This window comes from Cataglyphis hispanica, chromosome 3, assembly GCF_021464435.1.
Source record: "Cataglyphis hispanica isolate Lineage 1 chromosome 3, ULB_Chis1_1.0, whole genome shotgun sequence".
Lineage (NCBI taxonomy): Eukaryota > Metazoa > Arthropoda > Insecta > Hymenoptera > Formicidae > Cataglyphis > Cataglyphis hispanica.
Window position 1 is genome coordinate 834,374 of NC_065956.1, and position 23,899 is coordinate 858,272.

Consider the following 23,899-nt stretch of genomic DNA (forward strand, 5'->3'; position numbering starts at 1 on the left):
TAATTCAACATACTTGATAGTATTTTGGCAACTCGGAAAGTATCATAGTAACTTGAGGTGGATTGAGATTGTAAAGTGATATCACAGCATTCTGCGCGTGCCTCTTCACGTCTTGGCTTTTACCGTCATTCGACCAGTCAAGTAGTCGCGCAAGTGCTGTCCCTGCAGAACTGGTAAGTGCGGACGGTTCCGCCGTCTCGGCGATCTGTGCGATAAATTTCAATGCTGCTACTTTCACGCGAGAATTTGGTGTTTGTGTTGGATCTGTAAGATACCTCATGACAGCCGGTAGAAGCTGTTGTCCCGGGAAGTAGTCTCTAAAACACAAAAATCATATTACGTAAAAAAATTTAATAATTATATTTAATATTAATATAATATAAAGTATCATGCGTTTGTAAAAAGCAAACAAATCCCTCACCTTATAATATCAAGCGTTCTCTGGATCTTTGTTTGTATGGATCCCAATAGATCGGTGCCCAATTTATTGAGCAATCTTGCACATAAAACGTAAAGCCAATCACCAAGACCTTCGCTGTGAGTCATCACTAGTTCATTTAATGTGTCCAAAAACAAACTGAAGACTTTGGTATGAGAATCCATAAACATTTTCGTAAAAATATCCGTCACTCTACGCAAATCTGATGTTGTCAATGTATTTCCGCTATTCAAATAATGCTGTAAGCCCACCAAGCCTTCTTTCCGATCTCCCCAATGTTTATGAGCACAGTTTTCAATAATTTCTTTGATGTCCTGTAAAATGAAAAGATACCATTGTGTTTCTTTTAAACTTTTAATTTTAATACACATAATTATTCCAAATCTTCGACATATAATGTAAGTGTTTTTATATACAAAATAATAATTTTTTTTAACCTTAAAATACAATTGCTGCACTAATCGATTTAAAAATATCTAATGAGTTATAATGTTTTCTTTTTAATGTGTGCAAAATAAAAAAAAATTTAACAAACCTTTGGGATAGACTGATCCCATAGATCACGGTATAGTCTCGGTTGAGAGCCACTCCATGAGTATGACTAATGGGTAGATGGACGATGAAGAGATATGGAGAACAGAACGGCGTGTCGCGTTAGTCAACAAATACGCCGCAACAAAACCAAAAGTAAAAAACCAGACACATGCATTAGCTACATCTTCATACAGTGTTAAAAGCTGTTTTTGGTATTTTTAAAATATTTTTTTTTATTTAATAAAAAAAAATATTGAACTGTACAAAAATTAAATGTCAACAGAAATTATATTATAAAACAATATATTCTGTACATATTTGCATGCTACTAAAACTGAAATGAAACTAAAGTATTATGTAAATATTAAAATTAAAGTATAAGAAAAATCATAAAAGCAATAAATCAATTATCATATAAAAACGTGTGCAAATTCTTAATATAATGTAGCATGATATATATGAAGATAATATGCATGAAGATGTATCTAGTCCGTCAATTTAATTTTTTTGTGAATGGCTAGTGTGTTAGTTTATGAGAAGAGTATAAATTTAACGATACAAAGGTATATTACATAACTTTGATTAAATGCGATATATATTCTTTCTTTAAAGTAAAATAGAAATCACAGTTGATAAACGCATGGTTATTTCTAATTTTTCAATTCCTGATTGAAATTGCTACTTACATCGCTAGCTCGTCTGTAACCATCTATGCTTCGTTCCGAGCATATGCTGCTGTTTTCACTGTCGTCACTATGATCTCCTTTGCCACCTGGTATTCTGCTGTAATTGTCGATACTATCAAGAGTCAAAGCATCTGCCAAAGCGGATTCCGCCTCGCGTGATTTTAGCAACATTTTCTGTGCCATGACTGGTGGTCTAGTGCTATCTGTCGGCGACATATGTAGATTTCTCCCTCTATCAATTTAAAAAATTCACGTCAGTAACTGCTCCAACTCACTTTTTATAGCATTTGAATTACGAAAAAATATATGCACCTTAGTTTGCTTGCAAAACTTCTGTCCATTCCAAATCTCTGTGGACTGGGTTCGCGACTGTTGCTTGTGCTGCCGATACCGTGACCGGATAAACGCCTTGGTCTGCCTATTAGTGACTCGCCTTCGCGATTGTACGTGGCGTAGTTCAATCTAGATGATGGGGATCCTGATCTGCTACTAGCTGTTGAAGAAAAAATTAAACGATTTCATTATTAAAGATCCATCCACAGAACTTTCTTCGCAGAAATCACAAAACATACGTTGAGATTGCGAAACTCCCGACATTCTCGTTCTTGTCCTTGCAACTCTTTCTGGACTAGCAATTGTGTTAGGATCCGGAGACTTACTAGGGCGAGCTAATGCAACATAAAATAGTACAATTACATTCGTCGTACATTGACTAATAATTGTTATCTTTGACAATCAATTCGAAATTACTCACGAAGTGCTGCTACTGCTTTCTGTCTACTCATATTCGCATACATTGTCCTGGCCTTCGCCCTTTGAGCAGCTTGCAAATCGATCGCGCTAGTAGATCTAATACCACCCGGTGTACCTCGGTCTGTAGGAATATAAAATAAATTAATTTATAAGATATTAACTTTAGTAGTACTTTACAACTATGTGCAAGATAAAAAATAAAAAGGACAACAGCTCCATTTGTGCACCAATCTTTTATAATTGCAGTGTGATGTAACGTAATGTATGTAAGTGTGATCTCAATTTCTAATACAAATGACAATAGAAAAATTACAATGACTGTCTGTTGGTCTTTGTAGTATCGGGATACCAGATTGACGATAAGATCGAGGCAAAGACGGAGTACGTCTGAGTGAACCGTGCGGTTGACCAATGGTCTGATGCAAATTTTCCGTACTACCTTCATACGTTTAATGCAAAGAAGAGAAGAAGTCACAAAGAGAGCAGCATGAAAACAGAATGCCAAGTTCTTTATGTTAGAATCGCAAATATGAAAATACACATTGATATATTCAAGTGCAACCGTAATCTGTTTTAATGGAGCGTATTATTACAGATATAAACAAAAAAATCTTCACCTGCCGCGCTCATCGCAGGTCTGGCTGTTCGTGGGCTAACGCTCGATGATCTCGCATTAGCCACGACATTTAAGCTGTTACTACTGCCGCTATTGCTGAGAGACATCAAAGAGCGTTTATATGACGCGTCCAAATTATTAAGTAGTATCTCAGCCTGCTCTGGAAAGTGATTTTTAAATGCCCAGAATGATCTATAAAAAACGATAAAATTATGTTATTAAACCGATTATTTTATAAAAAACTAAGTATATATAAATATCATTGTCGAAAAGACACTCACTTCCTGGCAAAAACTCGCGCTTCCGGATCGGAGTCCGCGATGCCTTTCTTAAGCGCGTCCGGCAATGTTGTTATGTGCTTCTGCAATATCTGCGTAGGCCACGTCTGCAGAATTAGAGCCAGATATTCCCAGGTTGCTTTACGAATGTCTTTGCTCTTGTTACTCACGCACGATATGATAATAGGCACATATCGACTACAGTGGGTATTTTGAAGAATAAACCGAACTGCCACTGCACCGGATGTCGCCACGACCTAGTTTACCATGTGAAAATGGGTAATTAAATTATGGGTAATTAAAAATAATTAAAACTCTTACCTTTTATGAAAATAAAATGATAAAAGTAAAGGGTAAAAATTAGCGGATATACATGATTGTAAAATTTTACGAGATGTAAACATTTGTAACAAGGACATATAATTTAAATAAATACGACAAACAATAATCAAATTATAATAAATGGCAGAAATCTAATATTATCTCATAAGATTCACCTTGGCACTGTTCTGTATGAGGTTCATTAACGTTAGCAAAACCGCCTCGCCAAAATTGGCAAATTTGTTCTTCAGACTCTGACTCAGAAAGGCTAGAGTTACACACGCCTCTCGCGCTACTTGGGATCTAAGATCTGTGCAGGCCTGCTCGAATGGTCGCTGCATGTTCTTTAGGCACTCGTGGAAATTTTCGTAATTAGTGCCACCTGCGAGTATAATGGCCCTTAACTTTTTCATCTGCAAAAACAGAAAGATAAGTAGAAAAAAAATCATCAGGCCTCCTAAAAAAGATTTGTATTTTTTCTAAGTGACACGCACGTTTTCTGTTCTTAGTTTCCAGTCCTTCTTGTCGTCGCCCACCGTCTCCCTGATACTCTTCATCTGTTCTTCGAGATCCTTCGCCGAAAATAAAGTTGTAGTAGGTACGTCTTCAAATGAAGTGATAAAGTATTCTTCGTCGACGGCTCCGGCTTGTGCTGGATAAACAGCAATAATTTTCTTTATATTCACTTCAATGCGAAAATATTGTGTACATTGTATAATATGCGTGTTATAAATAATAATTACTTCCAAGAACAATATTCATGCTTTACACTTTCCGAAAAAATTATCAATGATTATGATAAAAAAAGTTACACGATTTACTATAAACTGCTATGTAAGCGGTCGTCATACAAAATGATAAAGAAATGCGTCCCACATTAACAAAAATGATGATTGCAAATGATAATAAATAAGCACGTTGCAAATGATAAGTAGAATTGATGACAGCAACAATGCATAAGACATTCACTCACATATTACATTGTCCTAATTAGAAAGATTTTGATATAATTTATCATAATTAATTGACGCAATAAATTTTATTATATTACAGAATTTATTTAATCATAGGATATATCTTTAAATATATTGACAAGGCAATTATTTTCTCACAATCGAAAGTTTTCTTTACGCATAATTTTCCAAAAGACCGAGAAAGTATACGTTAGAAAGTATACGTTAGCAATTGCCAATAGTAAAATTTAGAGATTATATACCTGCTGCTGATCTTACTGACAGAGTTCTTTTGACAGTTGTTGACCTTGGGACCGTGAAGGATGAACCAGGAGGAGCTGTCATGCAAGCGAACAGTTAGCGTTTTTTTCTCGTCATCGAAACGTCAACATCACTACGTTGACCTTTTGTTGGCGAGTTTTTCTAATTATATATTGTTATCAATGCCAAACTAAAGCCGCATTGCGGTTAAAACGTATAAGCATAAATAAAGTATTATAGCGTATTTTTCATATGTGCGCTTTGTTTGCCAATGAAGGAGACTTGGGTGCTTTTGTGACATTAGTGATACTGACAATGAGTCACGATACTCATGTACATTTCAAGTAAAACATGAAAAAGATACATTAATTATTAAGATATTTTAATTAAGATATACACGAAACATCTGTTTATACAAAAAAGCTCGCTGATTTATACGACACAAACTAATACTGCTATTATTATTTTGCTACAATTAAAATATTGATATTCAATATTGATATTCTAGCCAAATATATAAAAAAGTACATTTAATATAACCATTTTTATAAATTAAAAATATTTAAACACATATATTTAACATAAACTGCTATTTGTAATTTTCAGCTATGAAACTAAAAAGTTTTAGAGAAACTTGCTTTACTGTTTCTACTCCTTGCAACATATCATGCTCTTAATTTAAAAAAAAGTCAATATCATGTTAGCGATGTAAGTTACAATAATAATTAAAATTGTGAGATGTTTGTAACAATTTAATAATATTTCGCTATACCTAAAGCAGAGGATGGCGTCCTAGCAGGCCCAAATTGACCTCGTTTTGGAGGCATATTCAACCTTTTGACAGGAGCCGATTTAATCTGCAACATAAACTTTTTCTTCACATCATATCTATTTATAAATTTGCAATAAGGTGCTCTAATGCACACCTTTGAACTCTATACTTACCGCTCTGTCGATTTCATCACTGTCTTTACCAACTGAAACAAAAGAAAAAGAATACGTGTTCAAGAGAAATCAGGACTTTGCACATTTCTAGTTAAAAAAAAAAAAACATTTAAAAATATAATAATAATTTACAAAAATATATAATATACTTTATTATACTCTACAACACTTTTTATAATTATAATCTCTCGATATTCTTTTAATATTAAAATATTAGATTAATATATTATGTATTGTGTTATGTAAGATAATGCACACACACATAAACATCGTAATAAGATATAAAAATTAATTAATAAAAATTTAAATAAAAATATATCTGAGAATTTATGTATTGAAAAATATTAAAATTACTTTATATATTTATCATAAAGTAGTCTTGTCAGTTTTTGAACGGCAAAATTAATTCATGTATACCTAGATCTGGATACAGCCAAGGAGGCTTGTGGATGTCGCAGTGACATCCCCGCGCCCTTGCACCAGGATGTTTGACTATATTATCCCATTGCAATATCCATCTGCTGCTCGCGTCCCACAATTTTTTATCGATACTGGGATACTTCTTTAATCCCCGACGCAAGCAACGATGTTCGTTCGGTATTAACATGCCACCGTCATTCATCGCGATCAAATGTGTATAATATTTTAGCGCAAGCAGCGAGGATCAACTTCTCCGTAGATCCGAACGGAATTATAGTGACATTGACATTTCGCCAACGCCATCAACATCTTAATAAACCAGTAAACCAGTTGCGAGCGAATCTTTTTCCATCCCTGTTGTATTTTTTTTTTTTTTCAGCAGATGTTATAAATAGCAATCTGAGAATAATACTGTCACATTAACCGATTACTGATTAAAAAAAAATTATGCTAAGCACATTTATAAATATGAGACTTTACAAGAAATTTTTTATTTGCTTATCATTGTCTCTTTTATAGACAAGATTCCATAAAAGTTTTTTAATCGACAAACATAGAAAATAAATATAGTTGGACTCGCGAAAAATTGAATTCTTAAGAGCTACGACAATATCGTTCTCAAGATTTGATTAAAAAAAAAAAAAATTGTATTGCGTGCAATGAATACATCAACAAATGTTATGACAATTTGGCGTTCAAGTTTATAACTCTTGGCCGATTCATCTCTAGAGATTCTCGCTAATGAATATTATGTGAGCTCAAGAAAGTGTAAAATCTCGAAACGTTGCGGCGAAACTCGTAAATGCGAGCGGCTCGCATATAGTGAAAGTGAATCTTCGTCTTTTCCCGCGAATTGTTTCGTTGTAGAATTAATTTCTAAATCCTAATTGGACTCCCGCGAGAACATGCCTTATTAATTTTGCCGCTGTAAGCGACTCATTAGAGCGATTAATCTCGCGGGATGCGCGGATTTAACGAGTAAAATTAATCGGCACGCTATCGGATTTCGTTTCGCACAAAACTACGTACATTTAGCATTTATATAAACGGAGAACATTTTAGTACATTTAGGTACTACAAGTTTCCAATAAGAAATGATTTATGAAGTTATTATTAAAATAATTGTCAAAAATTATTATTAAAATTATTATTTAAAGATATTATAAATTTAACTTCTCGCCCTTTCAATCCTTTTTAATCTTGTCACTATTTTTCAAAAAAAGAATCCCCAATCGATAAAATCTGAGAAAGTCGCAATCAGCATCGAATGGAATCGCTTAATAAATCATTAAAAGAAAATTACTGGAATTATGACGTAAACTGGTAGTTTGTAGCAAATGACGACAGTAAACGACAGCTACCTCACTTTCTATCTCTCTCTCTTTGAATTTTAAGATTGTCGACGTAACAGTTCCTAATGTTTACTCTTGCCTCTCGCAAGCACCTTATTATCTACCTTCCGAGCATTCTTTGCGGTCGTATTGAGCGCATGCACGCGTTCTCTTTCGCATTAAGAGGTTCTGTAATATGCAGCTGCGTGAGGCCGTTTATTTAGCAGTACACTAAAGATTCCTTCTTTTTCTGCGAGACAAACATTCGATATTTGTCATGCCATTCGAGCTTTATATAAATCTATTAATGAGCTTTAATCGCATCCTCACTATAAGCTAAAAATCAATAACGTAATTATTATGCGCCTTCGTTGACAGTTTAATATTTTAATGAGAATACAAATATTATATAATATGCCGTGCTCAATTAATTTGAGAATTTCATATTATGTTTGATAATGACGTGAGATGCGTAAATAATAATCGCAGAAAAGCAAAAATGATAACGATTCATTGGCACGAGCCATTTTCTCGGCGAATACCAGGTCAATGTTCTCCGATAGTTATGAATGTCGCTTTACATACTTGCTATGTATCCACCGACAGCAATCGATGATCCAATAATAAACGAACCATTATTAAAGATACTATCGCTAATATAAATACCGTTCAGAGAATTAAGAATGCGATAGGCGCGATTTTCTTAGCTGTCAACGATCGCGACCCATTTATTAATATCCTTTGGTGTTCTCTCCGGTTCCAACAATCAATGTACACACACACGTGCCGCATAACACGTAACGAGACCGTTTAATGAGAAACCTCATTTTCTCACGTTACAGATAGTATCGTCTCGCGCGCCTTCTCCTCTGACATTCTAGCGTTCATTCAGATCTTCGCGCGCCGTTCATGCGAGTTGCCGGTGTCGAAGCTCTTTGAGAAACACAGATATATCGTATATCCAGACAACGTAGCTTCGAGTAAACTGAAGAAGAGAATGTACAATGTTATCACACTAATGGATGAAAACGATTCTATAGGGAAATACAAAAAATTATTCATTTTAACGTACACGAATCATATTGTATTATTAAAGATAATTGTGTTTTTAAAAACAAAATTGTGCATATCGGCCGAGGAGAATCTGTGTATTTTACGCACAAAACTCTCAGCTTGGCTAAATATAGACACACTTATTCAGTTTATCTCTCGGAAAGGTATAGACACTATATGACGAAGGTTTTTTTCCAGAATAATAAAAGACCGAGCGTTTGATTTACATCAATTTGCTCCTCCCGGGTCTTAAAATCATCGCGGACGGATCGCGTGGTGTTTTAGGAGCGGGGGGAAAAAAAAAATTCATCCCGCTTCCCGGAATCGGGTTGCGTCACAAACGCGCCGCGCGATCGGCCTCTATTACGCGTAAACCCATTACCGCGCACACGTGCGCGGGCATTTATCGTCGATGTGTAGATTAACATCGTCTAGCGGTTAGACCGCCATCGTTCGCGTATAAAAAGGGACATCGAGCCGTGTATTAAATAGCGCGCAAAAAAAGAAATAAATACCAAACTCTCCATTGAAACACTGAACCGACTGCGATTGATTAACGTGCGCGATTTCGACGTTAATTACGCGGAGATCTTGATTAAGGTGGCCCTTATTTAGCCCGAATAAAGCGTAACACGAGTAATCTCGGTCTTCATTTCACGCCTCGTTATAAGGTAATTTACGTGAAACAATATAAGGGCATAACTGTGCGAAATTTTTTTGCGGCAACGCACTGTTCGAGAAGCTGATTTCGGTGATTATATATATTTATTTTATTTTATTTTATTTATTTTTTTTTTTCGAGAAAGAGAGCACGAAATCCTGTTCCTCGCTCATTGCATAAGTACGTTATAATATATATATAAAAAAAAAAACTAAGAGTATTTAAAATTGTTTACCTTGTTCGCAATCACATTTCGCTTTAATGATTGAGGTAAGCGGAATAATTAATAGAACTTGCCGACGGGCACGCTTAGCTATCTATTAATTTAAAATGCGACATTACCTTCGAGGAATTTAAAGTGAAGTCATATTTTCAATAGAACGAGGAAAGAACGATCGCATTGTATTGCATAATTAAAGCTATTCTCTATTATTATAATCGTGTAACAAAGAAACGCGAGTTCGCCATTTACATCCATGTCTAGTGAAAATGCTCGAGCGGCAGCGAATCGTCTAGTTGATCGCGGCCGAGAAAGTGCATTAATAATTCTGACCAACGGGGGTCTCCTCCTCTCGGCCTTTTTGCACGCCCGTCGAACTTTTGTAGAGGCCCTCGACAACACGCGTGTACTGTAAACTCCTTATCTCTCTCAAAGGCGGCCCGAAACGTGACACAAATAAAGATTCGTGACCCATACACACATACACATATTGTATTCAAGCGGACGAAACGATCCTAAATATCTCTGGTGGAAATTCACTATCTCGATGTGCGCGATAGATACTCCAGTTTCTTTTTTTTTTATTATTTTTTATTATCTTTTTTATTATTATTTTTAGAGAATATTTAGAGAAAAGGAGAGAGATAGAGATTTTAGGTTCTAAACTTTAGTGGTAACTTGATCAATTTTCCTTCATCTAAAAAGGGAGACTTATTTGTGCGATTCCACTTTACATTATAATTGCGTTTACGAGAAACACGACTTATTCCGGCGTTCACTTCGAAACTGGATATTGCGCCGTGCGATTCTTTTCGAAATAACGCGACTCTCCGCTTACATCCATGTCTTAACAACACTATTTCTCATCGTACGTAGCCGCGGGCGCGGAACAATCGGACTCGCATATATATGTATATATATACATATATACATAGTCTATGCGGCTATATGATTACGACGCCGAGCGTTCGTCGTTTATCTCACTCTTTGTCGCGCACTGAAAAAAATTCCTTCGGCGAACCGCGACCGCACCGATGACGGTCAAAATCGTCGCACTCTCAGGAAGTATCACGTGTCAGGAGGCATCGATTGCGCGAATACACGATATAGCCCGCGATAACGACGCATCTCTCGCACACACACTTATCGTTAATGGTCCTGCGCGACGTCACGAAGTAAACACTGGGATCTCGCTTACGCGAGATGATCGAGGAGGGAAGTCGGACGGTAATAATGACAATTCTGACGAGAGGCGAAAAAAAAAAATGAAGCGATACGTCTCTCCGATGACAGCGCAATTTTCGATTCCACGATCATAGGAGAGTGCACTTTACCGAGGTCAGCGCGTTTTTATCGTCACGAGAAGCGAAAAGCAGACTGTCGCGTGTTTCTAGCAGCATATCGAAATCACTGATCTCACCGAGATTACAGACGAGGGAAATCGATCCTCGCATGTGACACGAAGAAGGAAGAAAAAAAAAAAAAGCGAAGGAGAAAAGCACACGATCGATGAATCGCGACAACACTCGCTCTGCGCGAGGCTACCTATAATACAACGCTTCTCTCACGTTGCTAAACACCGACTCGTTTACTCTTGGTCGGACTGCCGAGAGTAAGCGCTTATGCGCGGAACGCGAGTAAAGCCGCCGAGCCGAAGGAGGGGGTCCCACAACGGACCTTCCCCTATCGTTGGTGCCCCGTCGCTGGAAGGGGCCAAAGGCCGTAGGGACAAAACGAGGAGGCGCGCGGGGCCCTGCCTTGCCGCCACCGATTCCGGAAAATCAATGCCAGTGATGCTATTGTCAAGTGTGTCATCGGGGACAATGGCACAGTCGCGAAAATGCACTTTTAGCGAGGTCGGCTTGTGCGATTTTAGTCATTCCTCAAACGTGTCACATCGCATGTCGCGTGTTTATAATTGTAAATTTTTGCGAAAATTTTACATTTAAAGTCGCGTCCAATTTATAAATATTTTTCGAAATTAAATTTTGATAATTTTTCTATTTTTTTTTTTTTTTACGCATTAATTTTTACATCTTTTATATGTTTTATTATCTTTCTCCCGATTTGTTTATTTCTCTCTTCAATATCCGTTTGCGTATATATATATATATATGATAAAAAAGGTAAAGTCTTACGTCAAGTCTATTCGCATCGCATTCAAATCATAATTAAAGATTGTCAATTATGATAGATTTTTTTCCCGCGGTAGGAAACTTTAATTACATCTCGCATACTAATACAAGATGATTATTTCGTTACGTTTTATGCAAATGTAAAATACTGTTGTTACGTTACATCGTTCGTTCGAAAGGAACGAAAGCTCAATCAGCAAAAAAGATCAAACAAACGAATTGTCCCGTTAATAATTACGAGCTAATTGGTGCACGGAGATAATTAACATCGATCTTGCCCGGCAAAGAAGGCTGAAAGGCTCAAATGTCGCAATCGCTCGAGAAATGCACACGCGAGATGAATTAAACTTTCTGTCTTTGTCGCTTTGCATTCACGCGTGCCAAGGTGTGAGAGCTGCATCTGCAGAACGTGTCGGTGCTTTCCACTAACGCCCGAGATGAGATCGGCCGAGTTTCACCGTCGTCGAGAACATAAAAGACGCCGTGCAATCGAGATCGGGCATTGACTAATCGATTTATTCCGTCCCGAAAATGTCATTTACTGATGATTTCCATGTGACAGGAGGGTTCCGAAGACGAATTCAACGCGAAGGCAATGACAGATCCAGCGACAATTTTCTTACTCTTTTCGTTCACTCTGAGAAGTTATAATTTATTTGAATTAATATTTAATTGAAATGAGAATAATAACAATGAAATAATAAACGTATATGTAGGAAAATGATTATATAATAGATCTAATATATTCGCCGAATATATACTTTGTACTTTTTTGCTGAACAATAATTTAGTTTTCAAAATCTTAAAATATTATTTTTAGGATTTGTGTGCGAATCTCTTTAACTGTTCCTGCATATAAAAGAACACCGCCGTGCGAGACCGAGCGATTTCGAAAGGACGACAACAAATTGTCGGCCGCGATGTGTACGTATGTACGTGTATGTGTATGTGTAAAAACAGGTGGGTGATTGATGCGATCCGATTCAATTTGCGCGAGTTTTAAGACTGGCGGTCCGATCGCGGCAGAAGCGATCGAGAGAGAACAAAGAAAAAAAAAAAAAAAGGGAGAAAAGATAAATGTGAACCGCGAAATAAAAGGATCGCCTCGTAATAAACAAGAAAGGACATCGTGTCGAAATATACCGCCCTCGTAAATCTGTCATTAAGTTCACTCTCGCGTGTTTTAGATCGAAAACACGTGACTATATTTCGCAAGGTTCGTACAAAAGTTTCGGCGATGGATCCTCGGGCAAATTTATAATCGACATTACTTCTGCAAGATTTTCGATACGAAGATAAATATAGAAACATCTAAAAATGCTAAAAATTAGGAAGTTTTAACTTCGAATTAACTTTGACTCGCATCGTGATCGAATTCCAGTAGCTCGAAAGGATCGATCCTAGATAAAGATTGCGATCGAAACGCGTTTCCCCGGGAAACGAGTGATAAATTATCGTCGACGGAGGTATCGCGCAATCCTTAATTAACACGCGACGCGATGCATTAAAGTATAATTAAGCGCGAGATATACTTTGTGACGACTGGATTGAGCGGAGATCGATACGATGATTATAATGTTCGATTCTAACGGTTGATAAAATTGCGTTATTACGCGAGAAATATGACTCATACATGTATTTCATTGCATTTCAGAAGTATGTTACTGTTTAATTATTCACTTTAAAGAAAACAAAATAAATTTACCGAGTTTATACATAAACTGATATTTAACTCGAGTTAAACTGAATATTTTCTGTTTTTAAATTTATAAAATAATAGCTCAAAGTGTATAATATTATCGTAATATATATAATATATAACTGTTTCGGAAAAGAAAATCTGTGCCGGATCCCGGTTGTACAGTTTAGGGTCAGGCGACGTTGAATAGCCCGGCCACTTGGCGCGATCTAAAATACCGGAAGTGTATATGAACGGCCCCGATTCGCCGTGACTATGCAGATTTTCACGATGCAATAATCCATGCTTCGCCATAATTTCGCGCTAAATTATTCCAAATATCGGCGAGCAAAGTTGGCAAAAATCGGGTCAACGGAATCGCGCGCAGTTTCCCCGCGACCGCAAGTATCATCCTTTTTTCCACTCTCTCTCTTTCTGTCTCTCGCAATTACGCTTGCATTCGCATGTACGATGCAAGCGGTATCGATAATTACACCCGAAGGTATAATTAACGTATATATACGGACTTGCGGTGGCGTGGGCTGAAGGATGTGTCTTGTGTCTTCTTTTCTTTCACGAGGCTCGCCGCCGATATGATGACCGCCGCCTCCTTAGAAATTCAACATAGGTGGAATTACGGAAGAACGGGGAAGGAGTTAGAAAATACAGCGAAAGAGCTTTCCATGCAGTGGGCAACTCTCGTATTTTCCGAGCAATCGAGAATCACCGGTCGGTGTCCTTGGTGAAAGCGAGTTAACAATTTAATTTGTTGCTAATTAACGCACTAACGCACGCCCGCGGATTCCGAGACGTGAGAAAGATAAAGTTTACGACATAAGAATTAACTGTGAAACATCACCCGGGAAATCAAAGGTCTCCAAATTTTTAGAAAACACGTTACGTTTTTTTTTTAAAGAAATTGTCAGGCTTTATTAAAAAAAAAAAAAAATCAACGTTCCATTTCTTAAAAAAATATTTAAATATTGATTTTTGAAACAAGGAAGACATTTTTTTCAAGACTTTATATAAGAACCTTTTTAAGTGAAAAGAAAATGAGAATCTGACAGTCTGACATACAATTGAAGGAGAAATGATACACGATTAAAGTTAAGGTGTCTTCCAAGCGAGACTCGGAACAATTCTCGGGATTGACTTTTGAAATGTCATGCTCGAAGGTCAACTTGAGACGAGCAATCAAATATCCCGGCCACTCGCAAAACAGCATCATTACGGACACCATTATCGGTGAAAATAAGCCGGCGCTTGAATTCCGCTTTTTGCGCTTCTCATTGCAAAAAGAACGAGACATATAATTGGTCGCTAAACTAGGTAGTCTCCCGGCGGCCTTCTTGTCGAGTAAAGAAATAATGATGCTCGAAAATACGAAGAAAATTTTCAGCATTCATCGTGCATCAAAGACGGCGACGCCTGACTTGAAAAATTATCGCCAATTAATAAATAAAGATGGATTTAGTCCAAGAGTCGCGACAGACAACTTCGTTGATTATTCGTTTCGCAAGAAGAAATAAATTTAATTTAACACTCGATGTCTTAGTTCGACGTCGATGCATCCTTTCCCGAGATTTATTCATAAAGGTAAATTATGATCAAATTAAACCTGTCATCGATTTACGATGAATATAATCTTGGTGAAAGTCCGTAAATCTTATTCGCGAATTAAATTCATTGCGATCTTTTATATCATCTTAAAACAAATGTCTCGAAATATACGATCATTGAAAAAGATATTTTTAAAATTTTGCGCGCAAAAAATATATTTTTCGAAAAATTTACGATTCATTTTAAAGATGCTTTTGAGCAAGACAGAAATTAAAGCAGATGCTTTATTAAGATCTGATAAGAACTTCGAAAAAAATAAGATACACTTCGATTTAGAAAGATGATTGAAAACCAAACACGAGGGAGAAACTGGCGATCGATGATTTTCTGTGTGGCGTCACGCCATGAGATCATCGGTATCGGAAAATGTAAGTGTCGATATCCCTTGCCGTTAGAGAGACAATGCTAAGAAGAATCGCCCACACATCAGGCTTTTGCCTGACCGGCACCGAGAAGGCAAGCGATAACAGGCCTCGCCGTTACATAATTGCGTACACATGCGTTTATCGCGCGCGACGCGTCATGTGTCAGATTAAGCAAACAATTATTATATCATCGTACAGTAATTTATCCCTTTTCATTCGGAAGAGATAGCATAGAAATTTTCTAAACATCTTCAATCGCGCAGTAATTAATATGCTCGATTTACTATATTATCGACGATACTTTGCAAAGGATTATCAAATAAAATATAAGTTACAATTTATAAAGTAAATTTATATATTAACACGAATTATGTTAGAATTAATAATCTTCCAATTATTTACCTTAATATTACAACATAAAATCTATCTAATTGTAATTTCTTTTTCCATGAAAACAAAGACATTTGAACATTGAAGTCTTTGTCCTGGATAATTGTCACGTGAGATATCTATAATTATTTCTTAATAAGAAAATATATTTTTAGAAATCTCGAATAGCTTTTATTGACCCACGGCTACGGAAAGGTTAACGGGGCAGCGGTCAAAGAACGCGGTGCGACGAAAGGGCAGCAGCTGGGTATTATTCCGTGTTTTTCATATCTGATCGGTGCGCGCAGCCTGGAATCGTGCGCCGCGCTGCCAAGATAAATCTGCGCGTTGCCACCCTACCTTTCACTTGAGCACGTGAGCATGCATCTCGCGCTGCCCTCGGGGTAAGGTCGCGTAATAAGGCGTCAGTTTAAGAGCGAGCGCGGGTGGACGGCGATGTGAATTCACGATGTGTCATGGGGGGAGAGATAGTTCCTCCTACAAGTACGCGAATCATCCCCGCGCGAAGATTAAGATACTGTAATTAAAGTCTTTTTTTAGTTATTACATGCACAAAGAGTCTAAGACGTAATCATTTAATGGGGGGGTGTTTATACTCAAATCTTGTAGAAAAATTCTCTAATCTTTTCCAAGTATTTTTGTTCAAAATTCCAGGTAGAGAATATTTTTAAGATTTTTTCGTGCAATTTTCTAAGATAAGTTTTTTTTTTTTTATTATTGTACGTATTTCTTAATGCTTTTCATTCATACGAGGAAAAATACAAAGCGATTTAAGTTTCAAATGCAAGAATTATAAATGTATTAAAAAAAAACTGGATAGCTTTCGTCAAGATAAAAATTTGCATAATATTCTTATTATTTATCAAGAAAAATTAAAATAAGAATATGTATCGCATATTCAATATTTTATTAAGACATTGAATATACGTAAACAGATTAGCGAATTGTCTACTGCTCACAATATGAGAGCAAAATTATCAAAGAGAGAATTTTTTTTTAAATTTCTCAAGTCCCAATAAAATTCCATGAGAATTCCCTGATTTCTCCAGATACAAAAAAAGCCTCCCTAAATTCTAGATCTTCCATGTTTTTTTCACGAAGTAAACATCCTGTGAAAAAGATAAACCTTCACGATCTCTTTCTCGATTTGAAGATCGACTCGTAACGATTCACAACATCTATATCCGAATCGTAAATATGTATATTAACTTAAATATATACTGTGTGTGGAAGATTGCTAAAGAGTTGTCAATTTGTTTCACAAAGTATATGGTATCCTTCACGGTGGGGCGACGTTTATTAATCGTCGCTCATTGATTTTATTCACGAGAGAGAGGAGATCTTTTTACTTTTCTAAGATGCAAATCGAGGAGCGCTGGCGCGTTCCGGTGAAATCGCGTAGTATGTGCCTGTGAACCTCTAACACAATCCCTGCTGCACGCGGGGTCACGGGGAAAGAGAGAGCGAAAACGAGACTTATGCAAATTTTTGCTCGCTCGCCAGGTTCGCGTAACCTTTCCGTGTCACATAACTTCGTCGTGCGAGGATACCGTCGTCACGAAGACGATTTTAGTCGGTGTGTTCGCATCGCTAAAATTCCACTGAGCTACGCTATAAAAAATATTCATTCCGCGATTCTCATTCGCATTCGTAGAACACAATTTTATTCGTCGAAACACGACGAACGACCGTCAGGCGTACGTTACGTCACGACTCCGAAGTATGTACAAATTATAAAAAAAAAAAAAAAATTAAAAATTAGATTTATGCAAAGCAGTTAAGTAAATGTTTATGCATGAATAAATACATGTTATGCACGAATGAAGATACATATCGATGTGTAACACGTTGATCGAAGATTAATTCTTCGCAATCTATATTATTTTCTTATTACGAGAGTAATTCTCGAAACTTATCTATATTGAATAATTTTAATTAAATTAAATTTTGATTGATATGCAAGACGGAGGTTACAGAATTCAACTTCAATTAATATTTTGAGATTTTATAAGTTTAAAGATATATAAAGTGTTACTGGCAAAAAGCTTTACAATATTCATGGATGCATAATCAACGCGTAGAACGTGTTGCGGAACCGCTCTAATAACGCCTGAGATTGATCCCTCGGACTTTGCTATGACCGGAAGTTCGAATGTCCATGAAGGGGATGCACGACGCTTCGCGGAAGATTGTTATTAGCGCTTCACGGCTATTTTGAGTTCTATTAATATCTCTGAAATCAAGCGAAGCGCCGTGGCTTCTTCTGCCAAGCCCATATATGATCTAATCGTGACCGATGTGTATTCACAGGGTGTAGTAAAAAAAATGGACTTAAGGATGCGCGTATCTTTGATTCTAGATCTGACAATAAAAGAGAAAAAGAGAAACAGAGAGTGTAGATAGTGAAAAAACTCACACTATAAATCTATCAAAAATTCTATTAAATTTTAACCGCTATTTTTGCCAGAAATGACGGATTGTCTTCCGTTAATTGACAGTAATTATTTAATGAGCTTCTTTACCGCTTGTGAGAATTATGTCACAACAACAGTCTTTAATTTACATTGATTTATAAGGATAATTAGTAACTTTGTCCAATAATGAGAGCTATCTGGCCTGTCGCAAAATTATCGCGCATAATAATTAATGATGCCAACTAATAATCACATCGTGTAAAGAAGGAATAAATCGCGGAACTCCGGTGAACTTCTGAAAAGTTAAAGCTACGAAGATGAATTGAGTGTTATCTTTCTTTTGCGATCTTAATATTTTATGCCGCGATTGATTACGCAAACAGAATGCGTCACGGTATAGACGAACCTTTGCTGTTGATCGGTGTGGATTTTTATATCAATCGCGAGGCGAGGGAAGCCAAGTATACTATTGCCGCCGATGCGATATGTAATATTTACGACCGAAATTTGAACACCCGACGAACCGAACAATTACAAGGCCGTCCGTTTTCAAGCGGGACGGTCTTAGGCTTCGGTGCGAATTACAGGCGTGGCGCTTGAAACAATATATCGCCGATATGTGTTGCACGCGGTGCCTATCGCGGCGACGCGATTCTATCTCGTTTCGTATGCAATATTATGTAATACCCTCTGACAATGCAGATAACGCGAATTAGCGACCTCATTGTATCGCTCGTTCAAGGAAACGAAGTTTTACGCGAGAGGGAATGCGCGATTTTACTCTCGCGCATAAATTTCACGTGTGTTAAGTTAGTTCCCAAATATTCGCAAAAATTAAATTTCTTTATATCATTTGATTGCGCATTGTTTGCAAAAACAACAAACACGTGCAAACAATGCGCAATCAAATGACGTATAAAAATTTAATTTTCTCCAATGTTGGACGGATAACTTAATACGGGTATTAATTACCATACTTTTAGCATCATCGCTAATTTTTCATTTCTTTGCCGGAAGAGAAGGTAAAAATTCCGATTCAAACGGAGATATCGACGTGTCATTAAATTCAAGTCGTTCACGCAGTATATTCATCGGTATACCGATGTGGAAAACTGGCGAGTATTCTCGTCACATCGTGGAACATACGGTCCTTGGTAAATATTCATGATGTATACATGTAATGTTAAGTTGCGAGAGGTGAGATGAGGTAGAGCGAGCGGGGTGAGAGGAATCTTCCTGGCATGCGAAGGTAAAAATCGCGCCACATGATAGACTCCGTAGCTGCGCGATGGCAGCACAATACAAACTACTCTCACGTGCGTTGAATAACAATATAGGCCCGAGGATGACATGCGCGTGGCACTCGCGCTGTTTTTTATCACCATCATGCTTTTAAATTAAGCGATATCCCGCGGCGCCAGAAAATTTAATCGGTTCACTCACCGTCAGATGACATTGCTAAAGGTAGAAGATCGCCGGCTGCCTTCAATTGATCGAACTTCTCTATTAATAAGAGCATTCTGTAAGCAGAAAAAAAAACGAGTTTACATAATGTTACGATGTTACGATAGATTTTATTACAATAAATTTCGCTTACTTTTGACAAAGGTATCACCCTATGATCATCTTATCTCTTGAACGAGCGTGTAAATCTCGAGACATATTGTTTATTCTTATACTTATTTGACAATCAATTTATCTAACATTTTCATATTTTTTATTTTATTTTTTTGTGAAAGTATTTCTTTAAATAAATTAATAAAATTTTTGCTATTACATTGGCATCAAATATATGCAAAATATCATTCTGATAATTTTTAATTAAATACATAATAAAAAAAATGTGTACAATTATTTATGTTTATTGAATAATATCCCTTTTTTAATATCATTTCATCCACAAACATCTCATTAATCTATTAAGAAGTTATTTTCAAAAAAAAAGTAAATAAATAAATATTAATTTTTATTTTTATTATGATTCATATTTATGAATTACTGTAAAAGTCCGAAATAAAAAAATTTTGAAACTTTTTAGTTAGCTTATCTTGTTCTCTACTTGATTACATCTCGGCAAGTCCTCAATATAGTTTTTGGGCCCAGAAAGATAAGCAACTTTATGAGATATACTTTTGCGTCACTAGTGACCTCCAATCTATTGTCATATAAGCCGAATTTATTGTAATGCGTTACATTAACCGGTTGATATAAAGTGAGAAGCGATTGAATGACGATTAGAAAATATGCCATGAAATTCTCGCAGATTGAAAACCGAAAAGAGAATCTGCTTTCACTGGCCATTTCACTTACTTGGCTTGCGGCACATTGTGCTTTCGTTGCAAATCGACACGTAATCTCTCGCCAACATGCCGATAAATGTCCGCCAGCGTGTTCAAAGCGGTCTCCCGAACCTTTTCTGAAGGATCAGACAACATCTTGACAATACTCGGGATCACGCCTGATAAAGCCATCTCGTCTGCTCCGTGTCTGGAAAAATTCGAACGTTTCATATATTACAGAGATCTTTTATCATTCTACACACATAATGTCCATTTTTTTAAATAAAACTTGCGACTTACTCATTCAACGTTGTCGTCAACAAAATCAGAGCTTCCTCTCGTAATTTCGCATTTTTGTGAATAAAAGCCGGACGAAGTCTATCAAGAAGGTTCTGGGGCGACATGCATCCCTTTTCCATGATCTTTAGGAGCACTAACTGCGCCTTTTCTCTAGTGGCATCTTTACTGTCACCTACAATAGATGCAAATTTAATCGTTAGTTTTCGAATGCGTGACGATAATACGAGATATTAAAGCGAAGAAAGGAGGAGTGATATAGTATCAAATCGCGCGTATATGTGCAACTTAGTCTCAACATCAGCTTCGCGGGAGAGCTGAGAAAGCGATCGGCGGACCGGTTCTCGACAAATATGGTGTACATCTGTCATAGACTTCAACCTCATTAAAGACATTTAAACTTCACTCCGTTCTATTTGAAACTCATTTAGTGATTAACTGATGATTCATTCAATACGCAGCGAAACTCACTTCTCGGATAAAAGTATACAAATAGTATAGTTTTCTAATTAAAAACTTAACATCAAATCTTATCACTACTATTTTCGTATCACAAGTACTTGAAGCATATTTATAAGCAAAAATATAAGCTTTTCTCAATATTAATTATCACAAGCTCTAAAATTATCAATTGTCATAAATAATAATTAAAATTTCCTAAGCGCTGATATTGTTTATTGCTGATTTTTTCTCGAAAGTGATTTATGAGACAAATGAATGAAATAACTACGTTCTGCACTCACCTAGCCTATCTATAGTCGGCTGAATGATGGTGGAGATGTAAGGCTTGAAATCATGACCCATCCGATCCGCGAGATACGTCAGGATTTCTAAACCATTTTGAACAACCTGTAAAAAGAAAGAAACATACATGTGTGTCATTTGAATTTATGACGCATATCGGCGACGATTATAGCGGTGGCAATGATTGTCCTCCTTCGGCAAAATCGCATCGTCGCTTTCGCGTTGATGTGCATCAAGGCGATCGAGGTCTATCGGATAATTTAGCAAATACAGAGAAGGTGTTCATTCCGGGCGGGGGGGGCGGCTCCATTACGAGTTATATTAATTAACACTTCCAACTACGGCGAAAAAGGTTGGCTAATAATAGAAACGCCTTGATGCAATCGACCCCTGCTACCGATATCTCGCGGCACATTTTTCGTATTTCGATTATATAATTAAAATTACTTTTAATATTTTATTATGATATTGTTATTTATCCTTTATATTATATATATTCCATTTAAATATTTATTTTATGCATATTATAAATATTATTTTCTGCGAAATATTTAATAAAAGCGAGGAAAAAAGCACTAAATAAAGAAAAGAAGAGATTATTTAAAAAATTAACTCTTTTTTGATTATATGATTAATTTAATCACATCATAGAAATAAACTATATTATTAATTTAATCTCTCTCTCTCTCTCTCTCTCTTTTTACATCATAACATTAACCATAATGTAGAAAAGATAAGAATTTAAGAATAGAAAAAAGAGCAAGTTCGCAAAGGCCTAAGATAAGGCAAAAATGCCGCGCAATGTTGACATCTCCAATTCGGGTGATGCATATCGATCCGAAGCTTCTTTTGAAGTTGAAAAGTCGCACCCTCATGCGGTTCGTTGCCCCTTATTCGTTATTACGCTTCACCTGCGAGCCCTGCGAGACGTCAGATGTAAAATGCACTCGTGATTACAACACAAACGAATAAAATGTTTTTTTTTTTATTTTAATTAAGGAAATGCGCAATTAACTAACCAGCGAATCTCTAATTGCTTTTGCTTAAGTTCACGTTTTATAGTGTCTGCTAAACGCACATGAGATTGCACGGTAGTTACGGTGGAAGTTGTAATTAAGTGAATCATTAAGATGAACGATAACGCGTGATTAATATTCTAATAATATTTAACATATCTCAATTCGCATTTAGGTAAAAAGAATATGTATGAACGTTAACAATTTCAATTTTACATTTAGCGATTTATGTATTACCGTCGCGAGCTGCAAAAAGTGTTCCAATGTAGTGCGACGTTTAAGTACAGTTAACGAAGTGCTATACATAGATGTATAAAACCTATTTTCGAGCCCCGGGGTAAACGTTCTCTCAGGGCTATCGTATAGTTGTGACATCATTGCTCAGTACTGAGAGCCTTTTTGCCTTCCTCTCTGGCTCTTTGCTCGCCTCTGCGTCATTTTATCTTCTCAGAAATATATGCGCTTCTAAAATCTATCTATAATCGTATCAACACATTATATAAACAATCATCCATCATACCTGTAGTGCACCGCGAAACGTAAACAACTCGATAAAATATGTCCTTGGACACATCTATCGATCATCACAATTGTATTATTTATTTAATAAAATAATAACATAATTACTTATGAAAATTATGCTTATAATTATAAAAATTTTTACTTGATAAAGACTTATAAAAATTTGTATTGTTTAATAAAAATATTGTATTAAAAAAATTCACTATTAGACAATATTATTATTGATTATTAATATTATTATTATAGATAATAAAAATCCGAGGAAAATTATTTTTCAATCTGATCCGCAAATTTTCTCTACAGCTTCAAATACACAGCAAAAATTTTCATCAAGCAATTACAATTTTTTTTTGCACTTTTTATACAAAATATGTAAAGATAAATGATAAATAAATATTATTGAAAGATGAATTATATGAAAAGATGTATACAAAATTGTAATATTTTAGAGCATATATTTTTCAAATATATTTATTTTTTCCTTTGTCCAGACACGAAACTTTGACAATGCAACCGCTTTTCCACTATCTACAATTTTGATTAACACTGAATGTCTTAATCTTGCTGCGTTCATCTTAATGTGAACTGCAATTATGCGCATTAATTATATGCATATACAGTTTTATTCAAAGAATTTATTGCCCTCAAAATTCTCTCGACTATCTTTTAAAATAATTCAATTTTGTCTAATAATAATCATCAATATTTTTAAAACTATCTTTTATCACGCCTCGCTCTGTGTAGTGTAATAAAGTACAATGAAAGCCACAATAGTAGCGAAAAGATAGAAATAACGCGCGAGAAAGGGTCAAGCGTAATGTACACGACACGCACGCACGCACGCACGCACGCGTGGGCGAGAGAGCTCCGGCTTTACTTGTCAAACTTGGGTGCACAGTCCGTTAAAACTGTTGTTAGAGCTACGTGGGAGGTTGCAGATCTCCTTTATACGACCGCAGAAATGCATC

At 36.2% G+C, this 23,899-nt stretch overlaps 1 protein-coding gene across 1 annotated transcript in view; it reads right to left on the reverse strand.

Moving 5' to 3' along the window:
• LOC126848493 (CLIP-associating protein 1) overlaps nucleotides 1–23,899 on the reverse strand; it is a 36,953-nt gene that overhangs the window by 4,808 nt on the left and 8,246 nt on the right. Inside the window, 18 exon segments of the mRNA XM_050589466.1 lie at nucleotides 14–317; nucleotides 422–753; nucleotides 975–1,040; nucleotides 1,660–1,891; nucleotides 1,972–2,152; nucleotides 2,232–2,327; nucleotides 2,414–2,533; nucleotides 3,030–3,220; nucleotides 3,310–3,563; nucleotides 3,804–4,040; nucleotides 4,122–4,279; nucleotides 4,844–4,918; nucleotides 5,614–5,698; nucleotides 5,787–5,818; nucleotides 19,517–19,593; nucleotides 20,384–20,560; nucleotides 20,653–20,824; nucleotides 21,393–21,498. Of these exon segments, the coding sequence (XP_050445423.1) occupies nucleotides 14–317; nucleotides 422–753; nucleotides 975–1,040; nucleotides 1,660–1,891; nucleotides 1,972–2,152; nucleotides 2,232–2,327; nucleotides 2,414–2,533; nucleotides 3,030–3,220; nucleotides 3,310–3,563; nucleotides 3,804–4,040; nucleotides 4,122–4,279; nucleotides 4,844–4,918; nucleotides 5,614–5,698; nucleotides 5,787–5,818; nucleotides 19,517–19,593; nucleotides 20,384–20,560; nucleotides 20,653–20,824; nucleotides 21,393–21,498 (2,895 nt within the window).